At 40.3% G+C, this 20,671-nt stretch overlaps 1 protein-coding gene across 2 annotated transcripts in view; it reads left to right on the top strand.

The window, feature by feature from the left end:
- MYZAP (myocardial zonula adherens protein) overlaps positions 1–20,671 on the top strand; it is a 124,914-nt gene that overhangs the window by 96,371 nt on the left and 7,872 nt on the right. For both annotated transcript variants that reach the window (XM_010836808.1, XM_010836807.1), the window contains one exon: positions 9,110–9,210. In XM_010836808.1, coding sequence (XP_010835110.1) covers positions 9,110–9,210 — 101 coding nt within the window. The remainder of the gene's footprint in view (positions 1–9,109; positions 9,211–20,671) is intronic.

The following is a 20,671-nucleotide window of genomic DNA, read 5'->3' on the forward strand; positions in this document are numbered from 1 at the left end:
ATATTCTTGGTTGTAGGTTCTTCCCTTTCATCACTTTAAATATGTCATGCCATTCCCATCTGGCTTGTAGAGTTTCTGTTGAGAAATCAGCTGATAGCCTGATGGGAGTTCCTTTCCATGTTACTTGTCATTTTTCCCTTGTTGCTTTTAGTATTTTATCTCTGTCTTTAATTTTGTCAGTTTGATTACTGTGTGTCTCAGTGTGTTCCTCTTTGCGTTTATCCTGCCTGGGACTCTGTGCTTCCTGGACTTGGTTGATTATTTCCTTTCCCATGTTTGGGAAGTTTTCAGATATTATCTCTTCAAATATTTTCTCAGGTCATTTTTCTCTCTCTTTTCCTTCTGGGTCCCCTATAATGCTAATGTCCGTACATTTAATGTTTTCCCAGAGGTCTCTTAGGCTGTCTTCATTTCTTTTCTTCTTTTTTCTGTATCCTGTTCTGTGGCAGTGATTTCCACCATTCTGTCCTCCAGGTCATTTATCCATGCTTCTGCCTCAGTTATCCTGCTGTGGATTCCTTCCAATATATTACTGATCTCTGTTTGTTCTTTAGTTCTTCTAGGTCTTTGGTAAGCATTTCTTGCATCACCTCAATCTTTGCCTCCATTCTTTTTCTGAGATCCTGAATCAACTTCACTATCATTATTCTGAATTCTTTTTCTGAAAGGTTGCCTATCTCCACTTCATTTAGTTGCTTTTCTGGAGTTTTACCTTGTCCCTTCATCTGGGATATAACTTTCTGCTTTTTCATGCTGATTAACTTTCTGTAACGTGGTTTTATTTTAGTTGCTTTGAGATTGTGGTTCTTCTTGTTTCTTCTGTCTACCCTCTCTGATGGAGGAGGCTAAGAGGCTTTTGTAGGATTCCTGAAGGGAAGGACTGGTGGTGGGAAAAACTAGGTCTTTCTCAGTAAAGCTTTAATCCAATTATCTGCTGATGGATGGGGTTGTGCTCCCTCCCTGGTAATTTTTTGGCCTAAGGCAACTCAGCCCTCGGGTCTAAGGGCTCTGTGGTCAGGTTGGTGGTGGCCTCCAAGAAGGTTTACACCAAAGCTGACCTCCCCAGACAGCTGCTGCCAGTCCCATGCCCCTCCCCCAACCCCCGTCCCTCTGGGGAGCCCCTGCTGACCCACACCTCCACAGGAGACCCTCCAACACAGGTGGTTTTGGTTCAGTTTCCTATGGAGTCACTTCTCCTTTCCTCTGAGTCTTGGTGCATGCAAGGTTTTGTTTTCAGCCTCCAAGACTGGAGTCTCTGGTACCCCAGTCCTGTGGAAATTTTGTAATCAAATCCCACTGGCCTACAAAGTCAGATTCCCTGGGGATTCCCAGTCCCTTTGTCAGGTCCCCAGGCTGGGAAGCCTGACATGGGGTTCCAAACCTTCACAACAGTGGGAGAACTTCTTTGGTATTATTGTTCTCCAGTTTGTGGGTCGCCCACCCAGAGGGTATGGGATTTGTTTTTATCATAATTGTGCCCCTCCTACCATCTAGTTGCGGCTTCTTCTTTGTCTTTGGGTGTGGGGTATCTTTTTTTGGTAGGTTTCAGCGTCTTTCTGTTGATGCTTGTTCAACAGCTAGTTGTGATTCTGGTGCTCTTGCGGGAGATGGGCGCAAATCCTTTTACTCTGCCATCTTGAACCTGAAGCCCAGGTTGATTCTTGTTGAGTGAATTCCTAGTAATGGGATGGCTGGGATGTATGGTAGATAAAGATCTAACTTTTTAAGAAACTATCAAAGGAGTCTACTTTCCCACCAGAAGTTGGACTGTTCCAGTTTCTCTGCATCCTCACCCTTAATACTGTCAGTCTTTTTCACGTGGCCATTCTGGAAGGTATGTGGTAGTATCTCATTATGGTGGTATTTCCATGGTCACCAGTGATGCTGAGCATATTTTAAGTGCTTATTAGCCATTTGTATATATTATTTTTTGAAGTGTTTGTTCAGATCTTTGGCCCATTATTTTACTGAGTTTTACTTTTCTTTTTTGTTGTGTTAAGGGTTCTTTATGTATTCTGGATACCAGTTCTTGGTCAGATAAATGTATTGTGAACGTTTTCTCCCATTTCATGACCTCCTTTTTCATTTTCTTAATGATACCTTTTGGTATCCATTTTTATTTTTGGTAAAGTTCAATTTATCAATTTGTTATGGTTTCTGCTTTTTAGTTCCTAAGAAATCTTTGTCTACTACAAGGTCACAGAGATTTTCTCCAATGATTTCCTCTAAAAATGATAGGTGTTTTGCTTTTAAATTTAGTTTTAAGATCCATTTGGAGTTAATTTTTGTATTTTGTGTGAAGTAAGGATTGATATTTTTGTTTCACCATAGATAACCTATTATTTCTTTTTAATGCCTCTTTATTCTGATATTGATCATTTGTCCCCTTCCACCCTTCTTTGATCAATCTAAGTAGAGTGTTATTAATTTTGCTGTTTTTTTAAAAACTAAAATAGCTTTTGGCTTTGTGGATAGAGAATATAATCTGTTTTCTGTTTTATTGAGGCTGTTTGCTCTGATATTCATTATTCTCTTCCTTCTAATTATTTTGGTGTTACTTTGCTCTTCTTTTTCTAGCTTCTTGAGGTAGACCTTATAGGTCAGTGATTTTAGACCTTTCTTCTTTTCTAATATATGCTTTTAAATCTATGAATGTCCCTTCCCAGCTCTGCTTCACCTGCAACCTACAAGCTTTAATAAGATATATTTTCATTATCATCCAGTTCAAAATATTTTCTAATTTCCTTTGAGATTCTTCTTTGACTTATCAATTATTTAGAAGTGTGTTGTTCAGCTTCCAAATATTTGTGGTATTCTTAGACATCTTATTGTTTTTTATTTCTAATTTAATTGTTATGGTCCTAGAACATGCTTTGTATGGTTTTCATTCTTTTAAATTTAGTTTGACTTGTTTTATGGCTCAGCATATGGTTTCTCTTGGTTGAGTATTATAAAAAAATTCATATTCTGCTGTTTTTGTGTGTGTTCTATAAATATCAATTAGATTAGGTTGTTGATAATATTGTCTGGATTATTTATGATTTTCCTGGTTTTTGTATAACTGTTCTCTTAGTTGCTCAGAGCAGGTATTAAAGTCTCTTGCTATGATTTCAGACTGTCTGTTTAATTTTGGTTTTTACTTCATATATTTTAAAGCTCTCTTATTAGGTACGAACACATTTTTGACTATTGTGTTTTGGCATGAATTGATCTCTTTATGAAATACTGGTCACTACCTTTGTTCATACTCTTTGTCTTAAAGTCTCTTTTATCTGGTATTATAATTTCTGCACTCTTAAGTTTATTGTTTGAATGGTATATTTTTTTCCATCCACTTATTTTTAACTGATCTGTGTTATTTAAAGTACATCTCCTGTAGACAATATATAGTTAGGTTTTGTTTCTTTATACATTCTGATATTCTTATACTGAAGTGTACAGTCCATTGACATTTAATTTTTATTGACATGGTTGGATTTAGTTCTGCCATTGTTTGTTTTCTGTTTAGTCCCTCTGGCTTATTTGCTGGTTTTGTTCCCTTCTCTTGCCTTTCTTTGGACTATTCCAAAATTTTTTAGAATTCCATTTTAATTCATCCATTCATCAATTGGCATTGTGTCTTTAATATTTGAGTGGTTGCTCTAGGTACTATAATATACATCATCAAGTGTTCACAGTCTACTTAGAGGTAATATTGTACCATTTAATATAAAATGTAGAAATCTTACAATGATAAGGTCCATTAACCCTTCCCCATGCTGTCTGAGTTACCTTATGTATCTATATATTACTATAAACCCACTGTATATTGCTAGAAGTTTTATGTCATATATATTTGGAGAAATTAAAATAATTTTATTTTATGTTTACTCATATAGTATTTATTTCTGATATTCTTCACTCATTCCTGAAAAATCTGAGTTTCTGATACCTCTCTTCAGGGTGAAGAATTTTTATTTAGCATTTTGTGTAGTGCAGACCAGATGGGGACACATTCACTTAGTTTTTCTTATTTGAAAATACAATTATGTAAAGTTTAAAAATAAAATAAAATTAGAGAAAAAAAAAAAAAAAAAAAAAAAAAAAAGGCCTGTAGTTCACCTTCATTATGGAAATATATATAGAGTTCTAGGTTGACAGTTTCCTTCGTTAGTATTCAGTCTCGTCTGGCTTTCATAGTTTTTGATGAGCAACCTTTGGTAATTCAGATTACTGTTTCCCTATATGTAACAGGATGACTTTCAAGATTTTTCTTTGTGTTTTTCAGTAGTTTGACTGTAATATGCCAAGGTAGGTTTCTCTTTGAATTGGTTGTCTGAGTTTGATGAGATTCTTGAATTGGTTATATTCAAGATTATATATATTGAATCAATATATAATCAATATATTGGTTATATATATAATCAATATATATATCAAGATATATTGATATATATTGAATATATATATTCAATAATATATAATCAATATATTGGTTATAGTCAATTCTTGAATTTATATAAATTTATGTCTCTTACCAAAATGGGAAAATTTCAGCCATTCTTTGTTTTCCCCAAGAACCTGGAGATGTACTACCCCCCACCCAACTGCCCCCTTAGTTTTTTGAATATTTTTTCTGCTCCAGTTTCTTCTTTCCTTCTGTGATTCCAGTGTCCCTATGTTAGGCTTTTAAAAATTGTCTCACATTCCATGAAGTTTCATTTATTATTTTCAACATTATCTTATCTTGATTGAATGACTTCTTTAATGTGTCTTCAAGTTTACTGACTCCTTCCTTTGGCATATCCATTTTTTTCTTAGGGCAATCTAGTGATTGATCTAATTTCAGGCATTGTATTTTTCTGTTCAAAAGTTACCATTTGTTTTCTATTTATATTTTCTGGTTTTTTTTTTCCCTCCATCAGTGATGTGCAGGAAAATAGACTTGTAATTGCTTTAGAAGGTAAAGAATCTGGTTAAACCCAACTGCATCCTGCCTTGCTATGGTGGGTGATGGGTTAGATCTCGGTTCAGTTCTTTAAGCCTTGGCTTCATACTTCTTTCACTTTGCTCCACATGTACATGGTTCAGGGGTCTGCTGGAGACTGGAACTGAGTTTATTCACAGAATATAAAATTTCAGTCTTTTCTGACCCTTCCATTTTGGCTTCCCTCTCACTCTTGGTAATTCTTCTATCCTGTAGACTCCTACTGTTGTTTTTTTTTTTTCTTATCAGACAGATGATCTTTCTACCGAATTTTTACTGTGTTTGTGCTGCCTCCACTATGACTATTCTGCTCTTGGGCAAAGCTGCAAATAGAAACAAAAGAATCACAGAGAACCCAGCCAATGCTTGTCAACTGCTCCAAGTTTTACCTCCTGTCTAAAACTTACCTGTCCTTCAGTCTCTGAAGACCTCGGTTGTTGTTTGTCTTCTGTCCAAGGTTGATAGCTACTCTTTGCACGAGTCTCTATTTTTAAAATTAAATTATTTATTTAAATTGGATGATAATTACTTTACAATATTGAGATGGTTTTTGTCATACATCAACATGAATTGGCCAGAGGTATACATGTGTCCCCCCATCCTGAACCCTCTCCCTCTCCATCCCATCCCTCTGGGTTGACCCAGAGCACTGGCTTTGGGTGCTCTGCTTCATGCATCAAACTTGCACTGGTCATCTATTTTACATATGGTAATATATATGTTTCAATGCTATTCTCTCAAATCATCCCTTGTCTTCTCCCACAGAGTCCAAAAATCTGTTCTTTACGTCTGTGTCTCTTTTGCTGCCCTGCATGTAGGATAGTCATTACCATCTTTCTAAATTCCATACATATGTGTTAATGTACAGTATTTGTGTTTCTCTTTCTGACTTACTTCACTCTGTATAATAGGCTCCAGGTTCATCCACCTCATTAGGACTGACTCAAATGCATTCCTTTTTATAGCTTAATAATATTCCATTATGTATATGTACTACAACTTCCTTATCCATTCAACTGCTGATGGGCATCTAGGTTGCTTCCACGTCCTAGCTATTGTAAATAGTGCTGCAGTGAGCATTGGGGTATATGAGTCTCTTTCAATTCTGGTTTCCTTGGGGTATATGCCCAGCAGTGGGATTGCTGGGTCATATGGCAGTTCTATTCCCAGTTTTTTTAAGGAATCTCCACACTGTTCTCCATAGTGGCTGTACCAGTTTGCACTCCCACCAACAGTGTAAGAGGGTTCCCTTTTCTCCACACCTCCAGCATTTATTGTTTGTAGACTTTTTGATGATGGCCATTCTGACCAGTGTGAGATGATTCCTCATTGTGGTTTTGATTTGCATTTCTGGTTTTACATTTAGATCTTTAATTCATTTTGAGTTTATTTTTGTGTATGGTATTAGCAAGTGTTCTAGTTTCATTCTTTTACACGTGGTTGGCCAGTTTACCCAGCACCACTTGTTGAACAGACTGTCTTTTTCTCCACTGTATATTTTTGAGGAGGCTCTATTTAACTGCTTACTCCTATATACTAGAAGTGCGGCTCTCACTCTACCTAGAAAATTGCAGTGACCTCCCTGACTGATCTTCCTTCCTTATAGTTTTATTTCCTCCCAATACAGTTTTCACTTGGAGCCCAAGTGTTTGAAGTAAAATTTGAGTTTGGTCTTACGGGCCTGGGTGTAGAGGCTTGGTTGTGGCATACACAGCCCTTCATAACCAACTCCTGCACACCTGTACACTACAGTCAGGGGCCTGTTCTCAACCCAGTATTCTTCCATAATTCTGGGGTACTCATTCCTTTTATTTCCCTTACTCTCTGTCCTTGCATAACTCCAGAAAATCTTCAGACAATTCAGTCCTCCATTTTGAGTTAGACATCCCCTCTGAAGTGCCCCCATGATATTTTCTGGGTCCCCCTGGCATGAGACTTAGGAGTTTGTTCTGTTATTTTCTGCTTAGATGTCTGTACCCCCAAAAGACTGAACTCCTCAAAGGTTACAAATTATGCCCTATTTCTTTAGCTGCCAACTTCCTCCCCTCACTTGATTTTACATACTACCTGATTCCCAGCAGATACTCAGGTTTTTTTTTTTTTAACTAATAGTATTACATTTTTAAAAGTTAAAGATTTTCATATCAGTGCTTCAGTGAATAGCTGATTCAGGGTTTGAACCCGGGTCTCCTGCACTGCAGGCAGATTCTTTACCATCTGAGCCACCAGGGAAGCTTGATTTGTACGAGAGTTCCTTTGAAATAGAACAAAAGACTTAGGACTACAAGTCCACTACTCACTGTATACCAATTGGGATACATTCGCTAACCTTGCCTTTTTGCCCCCTAACTATAGGTACTCAGCTCAGCATTTTACAGAATCCTCATGATTACAGTCTACACTGAGAAAGAATGAAACAGTGGGACTGTTGATTGTTAATGGGCAGGCCTCTCTTTCTGTATGAATGGGAGAGTTCAGATATTGTTGGTGAAGCAGTGTGTGTGTGTGTGTGTGTGTGTATGTGTAAATGATGGTGATCCCCTGGCAGTTAGCCAACAGCATTCTCCCAGAGCACCAGGTGACAGATGCCGAGCCCACAGATCAGTCATGGCTTGTCAGCAGCTAAGGAAGCTGGAGTGCATTCTCTTCCTGTACACCGTTTCGCATTATCAGAAGGGATTCCTAGACCTTTATACCCCGCAGAACATGAGTCTGCACCAGAGCCACTGCTTTGCGCCTTGTTATCACCCATCCAGAGCAGGAGCTCTTTCAGAGCAAATGAGCTTGTCTCCAAATAACTTTTCAACTTTCACGTGTTGTTGAGTGTCTTAGAATACAGTGCCTTAGCTTCAGCATCAGCTTAGAAAAGACAAACGCTTAATTTTTTCTGGTTATGCAAATAAAACACTCATTCCCTGGTGGCTCAGTTGGTAAAGAATCTGCCTGCAATGCAGGAGATCTGGGTTTGATCCCTGGGTCAGGAAGATCCCCTGGAGAAAGGCATGGTAACCCACTCCAGTATTCTTGCCTGGAGAAGAATCCCATGGACAGAGGAATCGCAAGTTACAGTCCATAGTGTCACAAAAGGTTGGACATGACTGAGCGACTAACACACTTTCAAAGGCATTTATACATTTATTCAATACATATTTATCTTGCATATACTACATACTGTGTTCTGAGGAATACAGTCAAGAACATAGTTATGGTTATTGCCTCATGAAAATTTAGCATTACAGAAAATACATAGAACTTTAAAAGAGAAATAAAAAAATCTCTATACACAGAGATAACCACTGTCTGAATTTTTTAAAAGGTGTGTCTTTCTGTCCTTTGGGTTTTAGGCAGCAGCATTTCATCTGTTTTCATTTCAATATCCTCAACTCCCTTGCTCCTTTGTCCTTCATTTCCCCCACGGGGCAAATTTCCAATTCCTGAGCATCTAATCATCAACCTATGTAATGTTTGGCTCTGGTCTGGGAAAAAAACACTATTTCAGAATGCTAATTTTAATCCCAAGGAGCTTGTTCTACTTTATATGTTTGAGATTCTGAATTTTCCACACCTACGAAATACTAATTATTAAGTTACAGAGGTATTTCCCTCTAAATTAAGTTAATAGACTTAAACTCAATTTATAGTTTAATGAGGGAGTTTTAAAACATGAGCTGTACCTTATTTATAATTACAAAAAAAGTGATAAATATCTAAAGGTCATCAGTAAGAGACTAGTTAAATAATGTAGATCCATACAATGGAATGCTATGAACCCATTAAAATAGTTTGTTGACATAAAAAGAAAACTAATAAACATGGAAAGAGTCACAACACATTGTTGAGTGGGCGAAAAGCAAATGGTACAGAGTAGGGCAAAAAGCAAATAATGGTACAGAGTAGGATATTTTGTTTGTTTCCATTCAGGTAAAATTGGATACATATGTATGTCCAGGCACATAAAGCTATTAGTAAGGATTCAGTCAATATATTCCTTCAATTCCTACTGTATAAGAGGCACTTAAAAATACACTGTGATAAATGTCTGTGTCTAGGGGAAAATCCAGATAATACCTATAAATTGTATCATATGTATTTGTGGGGGAACACATTTGCTTTACTAACAGCCCTTTTCCCCCTCATCTCTAGAATAATGAACTACAAAGCAGGTTGGACTATTTAATAGAAACCCAGTCCAAGACTGAAGTGGAAACCAGAGAGGTTGGAGTGGGCTGTGATCTTCTACCCAGGTATTTAAGAATTTCCTATTGTTCCAACTCAAATTCCCCTTTGACTCGAGAAAATACTTTCACTGTGCTGTTATTCCCAGAATTGCATTCTTTCTATCAAAAGTATTTCTGCAAAGAGAAGTGGTGGCTGCTGAGGGGTCTGGCTGGTTTCTGTGGAGTGGGGAGACTGTGGAGGCCAAGGGCATGCATGGCCCAGGAAAGACCTGGGGAAGCCCCTGCAGAGAGATGAGCCCCATCAGCAAGTGTGTGCATTTGGTCCTTCATCTATTCATTTATCTGTTCATTCGGCACACATCTGTTGAGTACCTCCCCTGTGCCAGACAGTGATGATAACGAGAGGAATTAGACTGGGTTCCTGCCCCAGAGTGCAGGCTGCAAGGGAAATCAGATGTACAGGCAGACATTCTCAACAGTGTGAGAGGGCCCTGTGAGGTAGTAACAGAGTAGGGAGACTCTAAACCCTGCTGCTCCCTAGTACTGTAACAGAGTGTTGTCATGCACTAGACCAGATTCACAAATACATCTCTTCAGACATAAGCACATAAACAGGAACTATAACCTGGTTTGTTCAGCTGCATTGCTGAGCTAGAGGACTGAGCCATGTGTTGTTAAGTTGCTCACAAGCCCAGTACCTGGGTCTCTCCCCAGTCAGGTTAGCGCCTGTGACCCAGCAACCCAGCCCATGTCTCTAGGTGCTCAAAACTGTGCTTGGCTCCAAGAGGACAGAAAACAAGTGCATACCAAGGGCACTGACGGTACATGGCTTGTGACTTGGGTCACCAGAGTCACAGAGTGCCACAGCCTGTGTGCAGTGCCGGAAGGTGTATTCTCGTGTGGTTAGGGGCATGTGTGTGGTGGTGGACATGAGTCGGTCAGGAAAATGTAGACTCCTGGCTTTGAATGGTTACATCCATGGGAAACAGGAATGAGCTGATTGCCAAGCTGGGCTGTAGAACACCCAGCTCTCGTCCTCGGGGTTAGGAGCTGCGGGACATGTTCAGGCTGGACTCTTGTTAGCTGGGGCCTCCATTTCCTGACCTGGTAAGTCAGTGAGTTGCCCAGGTGACTACTCAGCTCTAACCGGTTCTCACACTGTAGAACAATGTCTCATATCCCTGTTTAGTCATTACTGATATTGTCTTTTTTGTTTATAAAAATGAGATACTTGCCATTCTCAAAATACTTACCAAAAGCAGGATTAAGCTCTTTTATTTATTTTTTTGAGATAAGTCTCATTTATGTTGCTCGCTTTTTAGTTAAAAACAAGGCAATATTTTTCATTCTGATACCATTAACAGAATATGTTTAAAAAAGAAGGAAAAAGAATGTATAAATAGACTCTAGGTCTCATCAATGCAGGGGATAAAGTACTTGATAAAAATAGGACCCAAAAGAATGATTGATCATACCCAGGGACAACTGTTAAAATATAAATAGTTTGGCTATTTCCTCTTTTTTTTAATTTTTCAAGAACCAAGTGGCTTAGTCCCCTCTAATTGCCCACATAATAAATCTTATTTGGTTGAGACGGGTACAAAACTATGTCTGAAACCAATAAATTGTTTGTTTTCTAATTCCCACATTTTGGCCTAAAACAGGGTTTTCAATTTGTATGCCGAGGGATAGCCTGAAGCAAACTTTTATGGCTAAGTTATGAAACCACAAAGCGGTGTTCATAATGGAAGTGCTGACAGACCCTTAACTTATGGCCGCACTGAACTTGGAAGCCACTTCAGTATCTAAAAGCAGCTTTTCCATAAATGTAACATTTGGTTTCCCCCAGGATCCATCTTAGCACTTTAACTACCTGGGGCAATCAGCAGAGGAAATGAAAACTACGTATCCCCATTTCCGAAAAGGCAGGGTAATATTTCATTCTTTCTCTCGCAAGTATTTATGAAGTGCCTACTATGTGACAGGCGCCGTGCACGTCTGGGGGGCGAGGAGCACAGCCTCTTGAGAGGTGAGGTGGGGCCGTGGTTTCCCACCTGTGCTTTTTGGAACTGTGCGCTCTGTGCTCGGGCTCCAGGAGGGGCTTCGGGGTGGGGGCGACGAGGTAAGCAAGGAGCTAGCCTGTGGAGACCGTCCCCCCTCACAGAAAAAAACCCAACCTGAGAAACTCAGTTTTTAGTGTGTTTTATATGTTAGATTCCAAGTAAGATTTTGCCTGAATAAAGAACTCTGTGGTCACAATCAAATGGGAACCCCCACCCCCGGATCTAATCTCCCTGTTTTATAGATACCAAAACTGAGGCCCAGAGAGATACAGGGATTTCCTAGAAGCCACAGAGCCAGGATTTGAGCCATACCTCTGGAGTCCTGGTATGGTACATCTGTAGTTTTAAAATGCTCAGTAGAGATTGCTAAATTGTGTTACGTATGTTCTAAAAGAATCCCTGGTTCTCACTTAAGACTTCAACTGCTGCTACTGCTAAGTCACTTCAGTTGTGTCCAACTCTGTGTGACCCCATAGATGGCAGCCCACCGGGCTCCCCCATCCCTGGGATTCTCCAGGCAAGAACACTGGAGTGGGTTGCCATTTCCTACTCCAATGCATGAAAGTGAAAAGTGAAAGTGAAGTCGCTCAGTTGTGTTCGACTCTTAGCGACCCCATGGACTGCAGCCCACCAGGCTCCTTCACCCATGGGATTTTCCAGGCAAGAGTACTGGAGTGGGGTGCCAATTGCCTTCTCCTAAGACTTCAAACTGGCATCTAACTAACAAAAGATTCCATGGTGTTTTCAATAATTTTTTTTTCATTTTTTAACTTTACAATATTGTATTGGTTTTGCCATATATCAACATGAATCCACCACAGGTATACACGTGTTCCCCATCCTGAACCCTCCTCCCTCCTCCCTCCCAAGAATATTTTAAAAACAGGCTCCCCAAATATCTTAGATCCATAAAAAGTAATGAATTAAGCCTGTTACGCAGGTGAGTTTTGTTCTTCCTTCTGGGTCTTCTGCCGTACCCTCCAGCTGGGAAGGTTTAGGCTGTGGGGGTCCCTGCCCAGCCAGCTGAGCACAGCCCTGCGCCAGTTACTCAGTCTCCTTTAATCTGCTGTGATTCCATCCTTACAATGGGAATGAAGATGACAATATCAAATCATATTGGACTGTTATGAGGATTAAATGAAAACATATATGTAAAGAATTTAGCATGGTAACTGAAGAACTTAATAGCTAGTATTCCTATTATCTAAATCAAAACTTGATTTTACATATAAAACATGGTATCAAGTATTTTTTTTTAACATTTTATTGGAGTATAGTTGATTTACAGTGTTGTGTAACTTTCAGGTGTAGAGCAAAGTGATTCAGTTATACATGTGTTCATTCTTTTTTAATTCTTTGCTCATATAGGTTATCACAGGATATTGAATAGAGTTCCCTGTGCTGTATTGTAGGTTTGTGTTGGTTATCTGTTTTATACATAGGAGTGTACACGTGTTCATCCCAAGCTCCTGGTTTATGCTTCTCCCCAGTGTTTCCCCTCTGGTAACTGTGAGTTGTTTTTGATACAAGTCTGCTTCTGTTCTGTAAATAAGTTTGTGTCTTAGTTGCTCAGTCGTGTCTGACTCTTTGCAACCTCACGGACTGTAGCCTGCCAGGATCCTCTGTCCGTGGAATTCTCCAGGCAAGAATACTGGATTGGATTGCCATTCTCTTCTCCAAAATAAGTTTGTATCGTCTTTTAAAAATGAGATTCCACATATGAGTGATATTTGTTTTTCTCTTACTTCACTTACTATGATAATTTCTAGGTCCATCCATGTTGTTGCAAATGGCATTATTTTGTTCTTTTTTATGGCTGAGTAAATATTCTGTTGTAAATGTGGACCACATCTTTAGCCATTCATCTGGCAATAGACATGTAGGTTGTCTCCATGTTTCGGCCATTGTGAATAGTGCTGCTCTGAACGTCGGGGGGCGTGTCTTTTTGGATTAGAGTTTCGTCTAGATCTATGCCCAGGAGTGGCATTGCTGGATCATATGGTAATTCTACTCTCAGTTTTCTGAGGAATCCCTGCCTTCCATCATGCATGCACTAACTTAATTTGCGCTGACAGGGGAGGAGGGTTCCCTTTCTCAGCATCCTCTCCAGCATTTGTTGTTTGTTGACTTTTTAATGATGGCTATTCTAACTGGTGAGTTGGTACCTCATGGTAGTTTTGGTTTGCATTTTTCTAATAATGAGTGATGTTGAGCATCTTTTCATATGCCTCCTGGCCATCTGTATTTCTTCTTCTTTGGAGAAACATCTATTACGGTTTTCTGCCAATTTTTTGATTGGGTTGCTTGGTTGACAGCTTAATTGAGTGGCTTGTGCTCCCGTATGTGTTGAATTTTTCAATTGTCAGCAGTTTGGTATCAGTGGTTTGGTATCAGTGGTTTACACTGGACGCTGTGTAGAACTCTGGAAACCCCAGTGATAGATGAGGTCTTTGGTCAGCTGTGTTATCAGGTGTTGCAGTGTGTCCCAGGCACTGGGCACAAAGCCCGTGCTGCTGTAAAGCCTTATGGCACCTACGACCCATTTCTCCCTATACCTGCAAGTTTTACATGCTGTGCTACTGCTAACAGCATTTGGTGGCTAACAGTCTGCCTGCCAAGCAGGAAACCAGCTTTGATCCCCAGGTAGGGAAGATCTTCTGCAGTAGGAAATTCCAACCAGCCTCCAATATTCTTGCCTGGGAAATTCCACAGACAGAGGAGCCTGGCGGGCTACAGCCCGATGGAGTTGCGAAGAGTGAAACATAACTGACTTAACAATTAGAGCTGCTCAGGGAGCACAGAAAAAATAGAGCAACTCTAATTGGAAGTCAGTTGACTATCAAAATCTTCCCCTAGGTAAGGAAACTGAGATTTGAAGAGCTTAGGTAGCTCACACCTCTCTTGTATACAAGTCCTCATTCCTGGCTGCCTGCTGGGCACCGCTTCATCTTCATACAAACCCTTATCCATAGCTGAGCACATTTTTTTCCATCAAAGTCAGATTCTCTAGTTGTGGTTAAGAGCAATGGCTTGGAAATCAGCCCTGGGTTTGGGTCCTGGATCTGCCTCTGGGTATATCTATAACTTTGAACTAATGCCTAACCTTTTTGAATCTCAGCTTCCTTACCTAGGGGAAGATTTTGATAGTAATTCCTACTGAAACTTGCTAAGATGATTCAGATATAAAGTGTCCAGTGTATATGGCCATGTTTGCATATTTCTGCTGCTGCCATCACCACAGTCCCAGCTGCCATAAGTTCGGGGTTCTGCACTCGCCTTTGAGCTTTGCACCTGGACTCACTCACTGGTACGGGGCTGGCTTTTTCCTTCATGACTTGCTCCAGACTCTCTACTTGCACTTCCCCAGCCTCTTGGAGACCAGTGTTCAGTCCCATCCCTGGCTCCAGGTTCTCTTTCTCAAATTCTTCTCCTTCATCTCATCTTTGTGTGGCATAGATTTCTGGAAAGCAAGGAGAGAGGGAAGGGGTCAAAGGCATTCACCCTGATGCCAGGGGCTTCTAAACACCTAATTAAAGGCAAAACTCATGAGTCAGATTTGAGAAGTTCGATATATATTAATTAAGGCCATTGAGAGCAATTTTAGGTCAGCTAGCCTTCAAAGAGAAAAGTGGAAAACAAAATACCAAAAGAAAAGAGACTTCTGTCCTTTGTCCCTTAGTGAAACTCAGTTTCCAGTAAACTCATAAATTATGTCTTAATAGGTACATTTTAATGACAAATATTCCTTGCAGTCATAAGTTGCCGGCGCATAGTAAGTACTTTAAAATGCCTACATTTTCATATTTCTGTTGTAGAAACCAGAACACAAAGCAGCTTTTTGTCAAGGCATTATTTGCTGACTCTGCTTTTGTTTGCCCCAGGGAACTGCCCCTTTATGGATTAATAAAAGGTTAACAATAGCCTTAATGTGTTAAAGAAAATGGCTGAATTTTCATTCTGTGGTTGAAATTATTTGTGTTCTTGAAATCCTGTTTCTTAGTGATCAACTAAAAAAACTAACCTCAATTCTTTTTGAAAGGTTGAGATATGCGAGCCTGTTTCTGAAACCCAGAGGGTTCACCTTTATAAATATTTCTGAACTTTATGGGCTTTTAGGATAGTGTCACCAGAGACTATTTCTGTTCTGTGGTATTTTCACAGGAGTTGGCACAAATTGCCATCTGGCTCATGCCCCTGGCACTCCACTAAACTGCCTGGTCGGGTCCCTGGGGGCTCCTGAACTGTGATATCCTGTGGATTCCTCTGTAGCAGGTGATGGTGAAATTGTTACCACTCGTTCCTCAAAATCCATTGTCCTCTGGTTGCCTTGGTCATTGATCTGTGTAGTGATAGTTCTGTGTCTGGCCTGAGTGAGCTGCTGAGGTCATGAAGATAAGCAAGATGTGGTTTTCACACTTCACGAAATTATAGCTAGCAGAGGATGTGCAGACCAGCAGGTGCAGTGAGATGCTTCCAGGAGTGTCACAAGCCTCTGTGACAGTCATTTTCAATGGGAGGAGAGTGTGGAAAAGACATTGAATCTCTTGGGAGAGTTATGTGAAGATTAACATTCCCCCACACCCAGGCTTCTAATACACCTTATTAAGAAGTTGTCTCCTAACCATGGTTGAAAATCACCGCACGGTAATAGGTGTTTGTTGTTGTTGCTGTTTAGTCGCTCAGTTGTATCCGACTCTTTGCAACCCCATGGACTGTAGCCCGCCAGGTTCCTTTGTGCATGGGATTCCCCAGCAAGGATACTGGAGTGGGTTGCCATTTCCTTCTCCAGGGGACTCTTCCCAATGCAGGGATCGAACCTGCGTCTCCTGCATTGCAGGCAGATTCTTTACTGCTGAGCCACCTGGGTAGCTGTATATAGTTATAAACCTTTTCTCTTGTGATGATTTATTAGCAACTCTCAAGCAATACAGTATTGTTACCTACAGTTGCATGCTGTCCATTACACCCTGTGACTTTTATAACTGGGAGTCTGTACCTTTAGGCCCCTTCACCCATTGTGCCCATCCCCCACCCATTTCCTCTGGCAATCATCCGTCTTTTCTTGGTATCTGTGAACTTGGTTTTTGTTCTGTTTAACATATGAATAAGATACTTTGTCTTTGTCTGACTTATTTCACTTACCCTAATGTCCTCAAGGTCCATCCATGTTTTGCAAATGGCAAGATATTATTCTCCTGCATTGGCAAGTGGATTCTTCACCACTGAACCACCACAGAACCCTGTGGATGGGAGGTGTTACTGATGAGGGCAAATTTTAAAAAAGTGAACCCTGTGGAAGGAGAAAACTGAGCGGTGCTGCTCAAGGAAACTGAGGGCACACAGAGAAAGGGATGATGGTTTCTGTCACTGCTGTGCAGAATCGGGGGATGAGGTTTGACTCTTGAAATACAGGTAGGAATTCATCAGATTTATTTGAGGGGACAGTTGAGGATGGCAGAACTGTGAAGCAGTGTGTAAATAAGGAAAGGCCAGGCGAAAGACAGAACAGTAGATGGCAGAGGCCTTTACACCCTGCAGGGGAGATGAGAGTCCATCCAGGAAGCAAGGGGGGAAATGAAGAGTTTGAAGAATAGTAATATGCTCCAATTGCCCTTTTAGGAAAATATATTTGGCAGCAAAATGGATATGGGCTAAACCTGCAAGTAACAGAAATCATTTCTGCCTGTCATGTGGTCTACCAAAGTGCAAGGGAAGCTGGGAAAGGTAGTTATATGTCTATAAGGAAAAAGAAATGGGACATTTTCTCCATTTTAATCACAAAATTGTTACTTCTGCCTCCTAAATATCATCTTAACATTTCCTTGCTACTTTACCTCTAGTGCGATTTTTACAGTTTGAGTTCTCATGGTCTCTCTCACTTTCTAAATAGCAAAACTCTCCTAAATAACCTCCAGCCTCCAGACTAAGGCCTTTAGAGTCAACCCTCAAGGTGTCAAGGAATCTTGCTAGAATAAAAATAGGGGCATATCCTGCCCTCCTTAAAAACGGCTCACTGTCTCATTCTGAACCCCTTAGCAGGGCACAGAGGGCCCTTCGTCCCCCTTCCGCCCCAACCTCATCTTCTGCCATTTTCACATTGAACTCTTTTGCTCCAGTCCTGGCTGAGTATGTCTCCTTTTCACACTGTGGCCTCTGTGTTCACCCTTCTTTGCCTGTACTGCCTCCGCCTGGAATTCCCACCTCTTCCTCACTCACCTGAGGAATGCCTAGGCATCCTTCAGGAGTCACCTTCCTGGGGCTGACTTCCTCTCAGTGAAGCTAACTTGTCTGCCCTCAGTTTGCCCATAATGTGTTTGTTCTTGTGCTGCTCAGGGTCTTGGCAGGAAGGGAAAATGGAAGACAGTTAAATGAAATGACTGTGTATAAATTTGAGGGCAGCTTTTAGGGAAATAAAAAATGGACACTGGCTTGCTCTGGAGCTAGCAACAGTGGCAGCTATTTCCAGCCTGGATCTGAAGAGATAGGGAGAGAAAGCTGGTAGAGGAGATGAAGGGGTGAGCTATAGTGCAGCCTTTGCTAGAGGAATGTAGCCAACCACCAAGCTGCAGCCTGAGCAGAGGGAGCAGATGGCTTGGGCTGCCTGTGCTGCATTCTCTGCCTCCACCTCCTAACAGGTCCAAACCAACTGGAAGGTAATGGGTGAGGGGGTCCACTGATGTCCACCTCTGGGCAACTTCCCAGGGTTTAGGGGAGAGAAAGGGGGGGATGGATCTGAACAGGCAAATATAAAGCATCCAATATAGCTCCTTATGTCTTTATACAGCCAAGGCAATGGCACCCCACTCCAGTACTCTTGCCTGGAAAATCCCATGGGCGGAGGAGCCTGGTGGGCTAAAGTCCATGGGGTTGCTAAGAGTCGGACACGACTGAACAACTTCACTTTCACTTTTCACTTTCACGCATTGGAGAAGGAAATGGCAACCCACTCCAGTGTTCTTGCCTGGAGAATCCCAGGGACGGCGGAGCCTGGTGGGCTGCCGTCTATGGGGTCACACAGAGTTGGGCACGACTGAAGTGACTTAGCAGTAAGACATTACAACGATTTAAATATCTTTCCCATCTAATTGTGAGCTCCTGAATGCATGGTATTTTTGTTTTTGTTTTTAATTTTTCTGAATCATGGATACCTAGCAACCTTAAGTTGCTAAAACTACTGTCTGGCTCCAGGGAAGAAGGGGGTTCAAGATGGTGGAGGAGCAGGACATAGAGCTCACCTTCTCCCACAAAAACATTAACCATACATCTACAAGTGGACCAGTTCACACCGAACATTTACTGAATGCTGAAAGAAGACCTCAGACTTTGGAAAGGGCAAGAAAATCACCACATAACTGGGTAGGATAAAAGGGAAAAGAAAGAATTGGGATGGGGCCTGCACCCAGGGAGGGAGCTTTTAAGAAGGAAAGATATACCATATCCTTGGATTGGAAGAAGTAGTACCCAAATGACTGTACAATGGAAAAAAGACAGCCTCTTCAATAAGTGGTGCTGGGAAAATTGGATAGCTACATGTAAAAGAATGAAATTAGAACACTCCCTAACATCATACACAAAAATAAAACTCAAACTGAAGACCTAAACGTAAGGCCAGACACTATAAAACTCCTAGAGGAAAACAGAACACACTCTGATGTAAATAGCAGCGATCTTTTTGGATCCGTCTCCTAGGGAACATATCTCAAAAGCCATTTATGACAAATCCACAGCCAACAACATACTCAATGGTGAAAAGGTAATAGCTTTCCTGCTAAAATGTGAACTAAGGCTGCTCACTGTCACCACTTCTATTCAGCATACTCCTGGAAGTCTAGGACACAGCAGACAAGAAATAAAAGGTATCCAGATTGGAAGCGAAGAGGTAAAATTGTCACTGTATGCAGACAACATGGTTACATATATATATATATATAATCCTAAGAACTCCACACAAAACTACTCGAGCTAATAAATGAATTCAGCAAAGTAGCAGGATTTAAGCCTAACATTCAAAAATTGGTTGCATTTCTTTACATTAACAATGAAATATCAGAAAGAAATGTAAAAACAAAAAAACTTTTAAAAACAGCACCAAAAAAAGGAATAAACCTGACCAAGTAGGTGAAAGACTTATGCTGTGAATTATAAAACAATAATAAAGGAAATTAAAAAGCATTCAGAGAAAGGGAAGATATCCCATGCTCTTGGATTGGAAGAATTAATACTGTTAACACATTACTGACAAGGGGGTTTTTGCAGAAACTAACACCTGCGGCCAGTGATTTGTTATGTAAATGAATACGGAAACATCTCTAGTCAATAATGTTCAGGTAACAAAACACATATTACTACATCTCTGATCAGTAATGTATTAAAATGGCAATGCGACACAAAAAAGTCTACAGATTTAATGCAAACCCTATCAAAATACCCATGACATTTTTCACAGAACTAGAAAAATAATCCAAAAATTAATATGGAATTATAAAAGACACAGAATTGCCAGTCCTAAGGGAAAAAAGCAGGAGGTGTAACTCTCCCAGACTTCAGACAATATTACAAAGTTACAGCATTCAAAACAGTGTATTATTGGTACAAAACCAGATATACGGATCAGCAGGACAGAACAGAGAGGCCAAAAACAAACCCACACATCTAAGGTCAATTAATCTCCAACAAAGGAGAAGAGAATATAAAATGGGGGAGAAGTCTCTTGAGCAAGTGGTGCTGGGAAAGCTGGACAGCAGCACATAAATGAATGAAATTAGAACACACCTTCACATCATGCACAAAAATAAACTCAAAATGGCTTAACGCCTTAAACACAAGACATGACACCATAAAACACCCAGAAGACAGCACAGGCAAAACATTCTCTGACGTAAATTGTACCAATGTTTTCTTAGATCAGTCTCCCAAGGCAATAGAAATAAAAACAAAAACAAACAAATGGGACTTAAGTAAACTTACAAACTTTTGCACAGCAAAGGAAACCATAAAAAAATGAAAAGACAATCCACGGAATGGGAGAAAATATTGGCAAATGATGCAGCAGACAAGGGCTTAACCTCAAAAATACACAAACAGCTTATATAAATAGACAACAACAACAGCAAAAGCCCAATGGAAAAATGGGCAGAAGACCTAAATACACATTTCTCCAAAGAAGAAATATAGATGACCAGTAGGCACATGAAAAGATGCTCAGCATCACTAATTAGTAGAGAAATGCAAATTACAATGAAGTACCAACATACACCAGTCAGAAGAGCCCTCATTAAAAGGTCAACACACAATGAAAAAGAAGTTACAACAGACAATGCAGAAATACAGAGATTACTGTGAGCAACTATATGCCAATAAAACAGACAACCTGGAAAAAAATGGACAAATTCTTAGAAAAGTACAACAACCATCCAAGACTGACTCAGGAAGAAATAGAAATTATGAACAGACCAATCACAAGC

Source organism: Bison bison, unplaced genomic scaffold (genome assembly GCF_000754665.1).
Source record: "Bison bison bison isolate TAMUID 2011002044 unplaced genomic scaffold, Bison_UMD1.0 scf7180017864066, whole genome shotgun sequence".
Lineage (NCBI taxonomy): Eukaryota > Metazoa > Chordata > Mammalia > Artiodactyla > Bovidae > Bison > Bison bison.